Source organism: Rhineura floridana, chromosome 6, assembly GCF_030035675.1.
Source record: "Rhineura floridana isolate rRhiFlo1 chromosome 6, rRhiFlo1.hap2, whole genome shotgun sequence".
NCBI classification, from domain to species: Eukaryota; Metazoa; Chordata; class Lepidosauria; order Squamata; family Rhineuridae; genus Rhineura; species Rhineura floridana.
The window spans coordinates 35,375,226-35,387,169 of record NC_084485.1 but is presented as its reverse complement, the minus strand read 5'-3'; the positions used below and the strand labels follow the sequence as shown (position 1 = coordinate 35,387,169).

Below are 11,944 nucleotides of genomic sequence, written 5' to 3'. Positions count from 1 at the left end.
CATCCATCCACTCACGGACTCCAGGCACTTGGACACGGTCTCCACAGCCAACTCTGGTGAAGATTTAAACGAGAGATAGAGCTGAGTGTCATCCGCATATTGGTGACACTGCAGCCCAAATCTCCTGATGATAGCCCCCAGCAGCTTCATATAGATGTTGAATAGCATGGGAGAGAGGATAGAGCCCTGTGGCACACCACAATTGAGTGGCCAAGGGTCTGAAACCTCCTCCCCCAATGCCACCTGTTGGTATCTGTCAGAGAGAAAGGAACGGAACCACTGTAACACGGTACCTCCTATTCCCAATCCCTCTAGGCGATATAACAGGATACTGTGCTCAATGGAATAAATTAGAGAAGCTACTCAGGTTTGTATCTTGAGAGAGGAATGTTGATCTCCTGACCCCTGGGTTTTCCAGTGTGGCAGAAGACCAGTCAGAAAGATCATTTGCAACATTAATTAAGGCAGAAATGGCCACTTTGTTGTCGTCATTGTATAGCTGCCATAGGTCAAGGGGTTCAAAAGCCACTGAATGAATAAGTCTAGTTGGAAAATGAAGTTTGTGGACTGGAGCAAGCTAGCACTATCTTGTTCTTGATCTTCAAGGTAAGAACAATGTGTCCTCCCTTCTGGTGATCCAACAACATATTTGTGAGAGCTTAAAACACAGCACAGCTCAGTCTTGGCTATCTTCACTGACATGAAGACACTGATGATCTTCCTCCTTGGGGGGCTCTTAGTCCTTTGGGCAGAGCAGGGAAGAGCAACTTCAACCGATCCACAGATTGGTGAGTTTAGATAGTAATGATCTGCACTATTGTCTATGAGTGGATTTCTGTTGGGAGATGGCTTTTTATAGTTATTATTTAACAAAATTGACATATCTCTGGATTGGAATGAAACCTCAGAGAAGTTTACAAAAAATATGATGGTACTATTAATCTCAATTTACATTCAATTATTGCAAAACAATTAAAAATGTCAACAGACCCAATTTCAAATGTTGTTGTTGTTATGTGCCTTCAAGTCGATTACGACTTATGGCAACCCAATGAATCAGTGACCTCCAAGAGCATAAAAACCATCCTGTTCAGATCTTGTAAGTTCAGGTCTATGGCTTCCTTTATGGAATCAATCCATCTCTTTGTTGGTCTTCCTCTTTTTCTACTCCCTTCGGTTTTTCCTAGCATTATTGTCTTTTCTAGTGAATCATGTTTCTCATTCTGAGTCCAAAGTATGATAACCTCAGTCTCATCATTTTAGCTTCTAATGATAGTTCTGGTTCAATTTGTTCTAACATCCAATCATTTGTCTTTTTTGCAGTCCATGGTATGCGCAAAGCTCTCTTCCAACACCACATTTCAAATGAGTTGATTTTTTTCTTATCTGCTTTTTTCACTGTCCAACTTTCACATACATATATAGAGATCGGGAATACCATGGTCTGAATGATCCTGTCTTTAGTGTTCGCTGATACATCTTTGCATTTGAGGACCTTTTCTAGTTCTCTCATAGCTGCCCTCCCCAGTCCTAGCCTTCTTCTGATTTCTTGACTATTGTCTCCATTTGGGTTAATGACTGTGTCAAGATATTGATAGTCCTTGACAAGTTCAATGTCCTCGTTCTCAACTTTAAAATTACATAAATCTTCTGTTGTCATTACTTTAGTCTTCTTGACATTCAGCTGTAGTCCTGCTTTTGTCCTTTCCTCTTTAACTTTCAATAGCATGCATTTCAAATCATTACTGGTTTCTGCTAGTAGTGTGGTATCATCTGCATATCTTAAATTATTGATGTTTCTCCCTCCAATTTTCACACCTCCTTCATCTTGGTCCAATCCCACTTTCCATATGATATGTTCTGTGTATAGATTAAACAAATAGGGTGATAAAATACACCCATCTCACACCCTTTCCGATGGGGAACCAATCAGTTTCTCCATATTCTGTCCTTACAGTAGCCTCTTGTCCAGAGTATAGGTTGAGCATCAGAACAATCAGATGCTGTGGCACCCCCATTTCTTTTAAAGCATTCCATAGTTTTTCATGATCTACACAATCAAAGGCTTTGCTGTAATCTATAAAGCACAAGGTGATTTTCTTCTGAAATTCCTTGGTCCAGTCCATTATTCAATGTATGTTTCCCTTTCTAAATCCAGCTTGGACATCTGGCATTTCTTGCTCCATATACATGGCAATATTTAAAACCGATCTGAAATAGGGTTTCCAGGTTCAGTCCCTGAGACTGATCCTGTATCTTTAGGAGAAAAGAAACTCAGCCAAGTGTAGGTGTTCTGGAAACCTTGTAATGGGAAAAACAGCAAGGTGGAATTCTCCCTTTCCCCTGCAGATACAGAAGATCTCTTGGAGGCTGGGCCTGGCAAACAAGAGGTCTTCTATATCTTTAAAAGTTGTGGAGGGGGAAGGGAGAATTCCACCTTGTGGTTTTTCCTACTACAGGATTGCCAGAACACCTGCACTTGGCTGACTTTCTCTTTTCCTAAAGATACAGGATCAGGATCAGGGATTGAACCTGGCAACCCTAATCTGAAATAATGCTGAATCTTAATTCTTCCAGCACTGAGAGAGAGGGCCTCTGTTGGAAGGGCTGTGGCAGAAAGCAACTTTATTTAAGCATCTCATGGATTCTTTGCAGCAAGTCAATGATATGAAAACTAGCTCGAATATGACAGAGGCCACCTTTACAAGCTGGCCATCAGTTTGAGAGCTGCTTGAGTGTGATCTGTTGTGATCTGATGTGTATGAATAACACAACTACATAATGTATGTTCAACTAACACACACACACACACATGGAAGAGCTGTAGTTCAGTAGTAGAGTACATGTGTTGTCAAAAAAAAAAAGCCCCAGGTTCAATCCCTTGGCAACTCCAGGTAGAGCTGGGAGAGAGCCTGGCCTCAAACCCTAGAGAGCTGCTGCCTGTCAGTGTTAACAACACTGGGCTAGATGGACCAATTGTCTGATTCAGGAATTCTCAGGAAGGTTCCCTGCCCCACGTAGACTCAATGCGCAGAGGGGACACTGAGACCACCTATTGACCTCATCCCAATGAGTGTCTCCACCCCCAATGTGCATATATGTGCACATGTGTATATGCATGTACTGGGATATGTGAGCTCTTCCTTGGAGTATCTCTCCCAAATGAATTTTGCAAACAGCCTGCAATGTCATGCAGATAACTCCGGTTTCAAAAGGGTCTCCATTCAGGCAGCATAGCTAATAAATGCCTTAAGGCACTTCAGTATAACACTGACGTGTGGTAGGCAGCCCAGTCACTCATATCTAGCCCTGGAAGTGGAGGAGGATTTCATGTCATGCAGAGCCTGCTGCTAGGCACATGCAGAACTCATTCTGGGTTTGTTCTTTGCATTGCATCAAATCACTCCTGTTTCACATGAGCTTTTGAGCCAGTAATGAGGAAATAACAAGCCTAGATGACCCTACCTATCATGCCCCCGCTGGAGGAATCTTCTTTGGAGGATGACCTGGAATTGCCAGAGTGAAGCACACAGAGGAGCAGCCTGTGTCGAGGGGCCATGGGGTAGACCTGGGGGAGGTAGTCCCTTCTCAGAATCAGAGGCAGACGCCAAGGTGCCACTGAGAGCTGGGGAGTGCAGGTACCTAAGGGTGCAGGCCCAGTTGGCCTGCAGACATTCAAGTACCTACCTGAGAAATACTCGTAAGCTACTCCTCATGAGTAGACCAAATCTGCAAGCAACACAGATGGCTTGCTGCTATGATCTGGGTGGGGCTCTGGAGTGCAGGAACATCTTTGCACCAGTTTCTGGATGTGTGGCTTCCTGACACCTAGCTAGTCACCTCCCCTCCACTAGTGTTTGGACCTTGCATTGTTTCTTGTGCGGCCCCACTTCTGCATTTTGGACTGCTGCAAGACTGTGGTCCTGGGACTGCCCCTGTGCAACTGGAAGCAGGACAAAGCCACTGGCTAGTGTGAATGAGCCCCACGTAGGAATGGGGGGAAAAACTTCATTCAGTTTGCATTTAAAAGTGAACTTATCGACTTTGCACTTTCCAAAACAATGAAAAAATTGGAAATGGACTGCCTTCAAGTTGATCCCGACTTATGGCTACCCTATGAGTAGGGTTTTCATGGTAAGCGGTATTCAGAGGGGGTTTACCATTGCCTCCCTCTGGGGCTAGTCCTCCCCAGCTGGCTAGGGCCTGCTCAGCTTGCCACAGCTGCACAAACCAGCCCCTTCCTTGTCTGCAACTGCCAGCTGAGGGGCAACTGGGCTCCTTGAGACTATGCAGCTTGCCCACGGCTGCACAGGTGGCAGGGCACGTAACCCCTGAGCCACTCACTGTGGGGTGATCTTTAGCTGGCCCTTGACACCCAGGCGACATGAGCAGGAATTTGAACTCTCAGATTCTGGATTCCCAGCCAGGTTCTCCTCCCCACTGTTCTATACCAAAACAATACACCAACCAAAACACAGCAATTCTTCAAAATCCACACTTCTCCCTATTTTCCAGTGCAGTTCTCCAGCCAAGTAATATGTAGAAAAATGCATAATAGTACATACATTTGTGAAAATAATATTAAAAATGCATTATATTATAGAAATTTACTTTGCAGAAATGTATATAATAGGCAAAATTGCATATGAAGATGTGTATATTAGGAGACATTTGCGGTTGAATTTACATGAGGACTTTTTTTAAAAAAATCATAAACTAATGTGGAAATATGGAGGTACTGTTTGTGGAAGACAAGGGAAGGTTGGGGGATGTTGACCTGGTGCTCAATGGGGTACAATTGCCCCTGAAAGACCAGGTCCGCAGCCTGGGGGTCATTCTAGACTCCCAGCTGTCTATGGAGGCTCAGGTCTCGGCTGTGAGCCAGGCGGTGCTGTATCAACTATATCTGATATGGAGGCTGCGCCCCTACCTTCCCAACCATCTGCTCCCATCTGTGGTACATGCCCTGGTCTCCTCTCGCCTAGACTACTGTAATGCGCTCTACATGGGGTTACCCTTGAAAACGGTCTAGAAGCTGCAACTGGTACAGAATGCGGCGGCTCGCCTGATTAAAGGCAGCCGCCGGCAAGATCACATCACTCCAGTGCTGAAGGAGTTGCACTGGTTACCCGTTGTTTTCCTGGCCCAATTCAAGGTGTTGGTTCTGACCTTTAAAACCCTATATGGTTTCGGCCCAGTCAATCTGAAGGAGCGCCTCCAACAAGTGAAGGATCCCACTCAACAAGATCAGCCTCAAAAGGCCTTCTCTCTATCCCACCAGTTAAAACAGCTAGACTGGTGAGATCTAGGGAGAGGACTTTTCCAACTGTGGCCCCCACTTTGTGGAATTCCCTCCCAAATGATCTCCGCCATGCCCCCTCTATGATGAGCTTCCGCCGGGCCTTGAAGACCTGGCTCTTCAGGCAGGCTTTTGGGGTGGGTTAGGTTTTATTATTGTTGTTGAGATTTTTAATGTTTTAATGTATTGTATGTTTTATTTTGTACGTCGCCCAGAGTGGCTGGACAGCCAGCCAGATGGGCAACTAATAAATTTAATAAAGAATAATAATAATTAGAAAAATGAAAAAGAGAGAAACCAAAATGGACAGATTCACCAATCCCTAGCTCCAAGTAATGCTGGTGAAGAATGACGAAAGGTAGTGGGTGGCATCCATTGCTTTGGAAACATTCCCAGTTCTTAGAAAACAGCCTGGAACTTATAACCAGGTTCATAAAAGGAATGTGCTTGTAGTGAAGGAGAATAAATGTCTGTTGGCAGAGGCTGGTGTTAAGTAATCACCTTTCCTCTTTCTGCTTTGTGGTTGCTGAGAACACCTTTCACAAACTTGACAGTTGCTTTTTCCTTGCCAAATCAACCTGTGATTAAACAAATTGGCAGTTGTGGCTGGGACTAGGGTTACATCCAGGTACTCTTTGCCCCATCTGATTTCTCCACAACAAAGGTATTAAAAGACTTGCTTCCCATAAAGCCCCCAATCCATCTTCTAAGGCTGCCATGAAGACTCTCAGCAGCTTGCTTCTTCTGGGCATCCTAATCCTTTGGGCAGAGCTGCCCCCTGCAGTTTTGGAAGAGAAGTCAGGTGAGGACAAACATGACTCCCCACTCTAGTAGGGATGGAAGGATCTATCAATATCGGTTCTCTCCATTTGTGCAGATCTGAATAAATTTGCAAATTTTCTTTTTAAAAAATGCTGATGAAAAATGTTCAGCATTTTAGTGCAGGTTTCTCCTGACAGACACATTTTATGCAGTTTTGACTAATGTGTACTGTCTCCTAACATAATGCATTGCTGTGTGTTATTTTCACTAATATATTCATTTTTATGCACACTTTCCCCTAATATATGCATTTTTGTAAACATTGTTTGGTTGAAGAACTGCATCACAAAACTCGGATAAGTGCAAATTGTGAAGGATGGCTGTGTTTCAGTTCTCGTATTGTTTCAGAAAGTATAAATTTGATTAGGTTCAGCTTTAAAGGAGAACCAAATGGACTTTTTCCTCCACCCCTACACTCTAGGTTTATTCAAGGGCACATGGTGGCAATCTCAATTCAGAATCCAGCCTTTGCACCCAGAATAGTTTCTGAAAGAATATTGGGGGCAGATCTCTATAGTTTCATCTCATGGAAGTTTCATCTCCCCCTAGTACCTATGGGTACAGCCATCCTCACACCCTCAATACAATTTCCCAGGAAGGCACTGCACAATTTAAAAGCCATTCTTTTGCGGAAAAGCCATGGTGCTGCTCTAAGTAGCTTCTAACATTTTTTAAAAAATTAAATCAAGAAAGAGGCAGGATCAGGCCACCTCATAAGTACAGCATGGACTCATGCACAGTTCAGTCCGTTGATTATGTGGCTTGATCTGTAGATCAACATTCCAATCCGTGTATGGATCACGGTCTGTGTGTGAAATGGAAAGGTTCTTTCCAAAATGCCAATGTGCACTTACCTGATCCACGCCCCCAGACTAATGTGCAGATGGGACTGCACTGCTCCTTCACCACAAAAAAGCCACACCACCACACCACAACAAATATCATGAGATGGCCCAAAGCCATGGCAATGTGCCATCTTGCCCAGGGACATCATACTGGGCACTGAACATAGAACATTTGGCATATAAAACATGTTCTCTACCGCTAAAGACCTTCTCATGGGGCTTGTTCCTGACTTTGGAGAATACTAGGCACGTGGCTAATTGGGACAAGACATTCTTATTGCAGGCAAAGCTGGAATCTGCCCGATATATCATTGTTACTGCATCGGTCCTCTACCAAATAAGTGCAGAAATGATTTTTCTTGCAAAGGAAGGCAGAAGTGCTGTGAATTTTGTTGTGCAAAGCGCTGTCTGGATCCAGTAAAAGGTACTTGGCAGATTAAGACACCTTTTTTTTTTGCTTATGGTAGATGTGGATATATAAATCCAGTGCTCTGTTTCACTGAGTTCTTTAGTCACAGTTGCCCTTCATTTACTAGACGGCCAGAGATAAACTACAATGCTGGCAGAGAATCTAGGGCTACTTTATTCCTCTGGCAAGTCTACCTCCATACAAACCCCTAGAAACTAGCCTCTTAAAGGCACTCATATTTTTATTTTTTTGCTCCTTTTGGGAGTCCTCATCCTATGGATCGACCTGACACCTGCAGCTGAGCAGGATAATTCAGGTGAATACAGAAAGTAAGTAGCAAGATAGGGATGAGCACAACCTGAAAATCTGAAATATTGTTCACATGACAACATACGTTACAAGTTTATTATCCATTCCAAAAATTCCTTTTTTCTTTACTATTTTGACATCTTCAGCTAGAACTTCCTCTGATTCTTTGCAATGGCACCACACTCACTGCTCAGAGCAAAGCCTGTGTGAAAAGTTCTAGTTGATCCGAGTTTCTTAGTAACCCCAAGTCTACCAGATTATCCCTATCCCCACATTTGTTGACACTCTCCAAGGACTCTAAAACATTACTGAAGCGTGACTTAATTTCACAGAAGTCAGATAGATTCTTCTTCAGTAAGTTTTGTTTTTCCATATGCTTGATACCTTTATCTTAAATAATACCTCCCAGCAGTTTACCAGGACCAGATGTTAAGCTGACTAGTCTGTAATATCCTTGATCCCCCATGAATCCCCTTTTAAAACAGGTGTTGCGTTTGCCACTTTCCAGTCTTTTAGTACAGAGGTCAGGCTTAGAGACAAACTACATATTTTTGTTTAACATTTCAGCAGCTTCATATCTGAGTTTGTTGAGAACTCTCAGGTGGGAGTCATCTGGATGCAGTGATTTGTACATTTATAATTTGTTGATTCATCCCTTGTCACCACTCTTTGCCTCAGTTCTTCAGACTCCTTTCCTGAAAATGTCAGCTGAGGCACGGGTTTCTGCCCTACCTCTTCTGCAGGGAAGACAGATGCACAGAAATTGCTTCATTTCTCTTACCCTTTTATAGCATACCTAACCATATAGCATATAGCCATCTAATGATCCAAACGTCTTCCTGACTAGCTGTCTGCTTCTGGTATATTGAAGAAGTTTTAATTGTTGGTCTGAGGCTGCAATCCTTCCTTCCTTACCCATGTTGTTGGTATAGTTACCTCTTTGCTGACCTCTGCTGGCAGAGACCAATGCTGCTCATAGTGGGGCTGTGAAACAGTGGATGCTGAAGCTGAGCCTTGGTAGTAAGCTCTGCCCAGTGGTCCTCTCAACAGTTATAAGCAATGCAGGGCCCTTGCTGGAGGCTTTGGATCCATGGGATACCAGACTGCTGATACTTCTGCTGCAGAAGGGGAAGCATCATAGCTCAGTGGTAGACCATCTGCTTGCATGGCAAAGGTCCCAGATTTAATCCCCAACATCTCCAGATAAGTATTATTATTGTTATTGTTGTTATTATTGTTATTATTATCAATTAATTAATTATTTAATTAATTTGTATCCCGCCCTTCCTCCCAGCAGGAGCCCAGGACGGCAAACAAGGCACTAAAAACACTTTAAAACATCATAAAAACAAAGCCTAAAATACATTAAGACAAAAGAGCGTTAAAAACATTGAAAAAACTCTTTTTAAAAAATAGGATAGGAGAGATGCCTGCCTGGAACTCTGGAGAGCAGCTGCCAGTCAGTGAAGACAATACTGAGCAAAGTGGACCAATGGTCTGACTCAGCATAAAGCAGCTTCCTATGCACCAGTTCCAAAAAAACCCCGCCTTCCACCCTGGCTGGCAAGTGCCAGCTGGAGGCTCAATAGAGGCTGCAAACACACTAGTGCCCTACCCCAAAGCATTTCCATTAGCCAGATATGGAGGGGGAATGGGTTGATCTGCCGATCAGTTGCAAACTCTCTTTGAAGTGAATTTTTTTAAAAAACCACACTCAAGCTGTTCCCACCAGGTTTTACAGTAAAAAGAGGTGGGGTTTCAGTAGCATTGTGTGCCCCCATTTTCAGAAAGAGAGGTGGAGACGCACCAGAACTGGCAGAACGGTAAGCGTCTCTCCACCCCAAGATTTTCTGTTAATATTTTTACCAATATGCTCCTTTTGTCATGCCCCTTTTTATCTGCTGGCATCTCTTGGGACAGACTTTCTTTTTGTTATCATTGTTTGGACAAGAGTTCCATTTTCCAAAGGAAGCCAAATCTTGCCTTTTATCACTTCCTTGACTCTGCTTCTTAACCTCTTGGACTTGATGGCATCGTTCCTAATGTGGGCTACATGTTTTAGTTGAGCTGTTTTGGTTCTCTCCGTTTCTCATTTTTCCAGACTTAAATCCAGTTCTCCGTATTTCTGCAGCAATCTGCAATTTTTTAAAAATCCTCATTAACATTCTTCAGCATGTTAGCGTGAATTTATCCTACTAAACACATTTTTGTATGCAGCTTTGACTACTGTTGCAAGCCATTTCTCCTAATGTAATGTGTTATGTTATTTTCACTAGTATGTTAATTTTTATGCACATTTCCCTCTGTGTATTTTTGGTTGGAGAATTGCACTGCAAAATTTGGATAAGTTCCAATTTTGAAGGATGGTTGTGTTTTGGTTCTCCTACTGTTTCAGAAAGTGCAAATTTGATAGATTCTGCTTTAAATGTGAAACAAATCAAATTTCTCCCCCATCCCTAGCAGTAATGAGTATACTTCCTCCCATTCACCTATTGTTAATCTTACCTGTCTCTGAAGCCCCGTCCTTTCATTGCCTCCCCCATTGTTCAAACTTAGATGGTAACATTTCCCAAGCAGGGATCCATCTTTCTTGCCTGTGTGGCATTGTAAGTGGATGGCAACAATTAATATATTAACTATCACACTTCTGTTTCTGTATCTTGTCGTTATTCTCTGTTACAGTGCGACCTGGAAACTGTCCTTATGACCCTGTTAGATGCAAAGGGCCTGAGCCAAATGAGTGTGAAAGAGACATTGACTGCCCCATATCAAAGAAATGTTGTCAATACTTTTGTGCTCTGCGTTGTGTGGATCCTGTAAAAAGGTAAAGGAATTGTAATCTGGCAAAATATGGAGAGCCAAGCGTTGGAAAAGGCTGATCTAGAGGTTATTCAAGAAGATACAATTTCTAACTGGAGCTTGGCACAGGAATGTCCTCACATTGGTAGAGGGTAGAACTATAGAACTTGGCTGGGTTTATACACACACTATACAGATAATACGTTCACAGCAGTTTGTCAAGAATATACAGTGATAAGGCATTCATGAAAGAATTTTAAAAACTTTCAATCTACATCAGTCTAACATCATCATCATCAGTGTTCATTTGTATGCGGTCTTTCCATAATAATCTATGCTCAAGGCGGCTCAAAACATGAAAAAAGTTACATAATTCACTGTTACAAGACAAAATTCAAATAGTCAAACAATAAGTTAAAGAAAACATCTTAAGAAATATACAATAAATTGAAACAATACCATTATAATTCATAATAAGATCCAACAATTAAAAAAAATAATTCTCAGTAACAGCAAAAATAACAGACCAGCAGAATTACATTTTGGCCCAAACAGAAGTCCCTAAACAACAGCCACAGTCAAGATGGTCTCAGGCATCTTCAGGTAGCAGCAGTATTTATAGCTGCAGTTAGGCAGCAGGGGCCCCGCCGTCCCAGACCAGGTGGAGAGAGGCCAGCAAGTAGGGTGAGGGTCTTGCAGTCAAAGTGGTCCCCAACATCTCCAGGTAGTAGCAGCTTTACAGCTTCCTGCACACATATGACCTGACAGTTGTTGTGAGGATCAAATGGGAAGGCAGAGAACCATGTATGCCACCTTGAGCTGCTTGGAGGGAAACAACCCAGCATGCCTTGTCTTGTTTCCAGTGAAAGGGAATTGCCTTTCCATATCGCCCTGGGCTCCTACTGGGAGGATGGGCGGGATATAAATCTAATAAAGAAAGAAAGAATATCTTTACCTAGCCCAAATCTGAGTGCTAAAATGCCTGGATGCGAACTCGATCTAGAATTTGAGGGAGGATTTTCAAAGGTTGTTCACTGATGACAATTCTTTTTTGTTTTCCCCACCAGCGGAAAGTGATTTCCTGATGTGCCGATGAGCAAACTACACTTTGAAGAACAATCCACTCACCTCCTATAGCTTGGTGCAGAGATTCAGGCATATTTCTAAATACAATTGTTTATGCAAAAGGTTGCCAGCTTTGATTCCTGAGTCATGTTCTTTCTTTGCTATTTCTTAAAAAGATCACATTATTCAGATATTACCGGGACTGTAACATCTGAGTGGAGTTGTGATCAGAAGGTAAAACAGCTGCACCATTCTTGTTTGCAGTTTAACCACACTTAAGCACTTGAGGATCCAGTGAAATCTATAGACCTAAATCAGTTAATACATGGAACTTAAGCTTGGCTCAGCAGACATGTGAACATAAGACAAAAGTATCTGCTGGAGGTGCCACCTGAG

The 11,944-nt window shown here is 42.7% G+C and overlaps 1 protein-coding gene across 2 annotated transcripts; it reads left to right on the top strand.

Annotated features, from left to right (window-relative positions):
* The first annotated feature begins 606 nt into the window (after positions 1-606).
* On the top strand, positions 607-11,670 carry LOC133386602 (porwaprin-c-like). 2 transcript variants are annotated; one of them, XM_061630306.1, is made up of 3 exons: positions 607-788; positions 10,367-10,508; positions 11,551-11,670. In XM_061630306.1, the coding sequence occupies exons 1-3, from the start codon at positions 701-703 to the stop codon at positions 11,558-11,560; spliced, it is 240 nt and encodes a 79-aa protein (XP_061486290.1). In that variant the 5' UTR covers positions 607-700; the 3' UTR covers positions 11,561-11,670. The 2 variants fall into 2 exon arrangements, with proteins under 2 accessions (XP_061486290.1, XP_061486291.1); XM_061630307.1 differs by lacking the exon at positions 607-788 and adding an exon at positions 5,766-6,101.
* Positions 11,671-11,944: the final 274 nt, after the last annotated feature.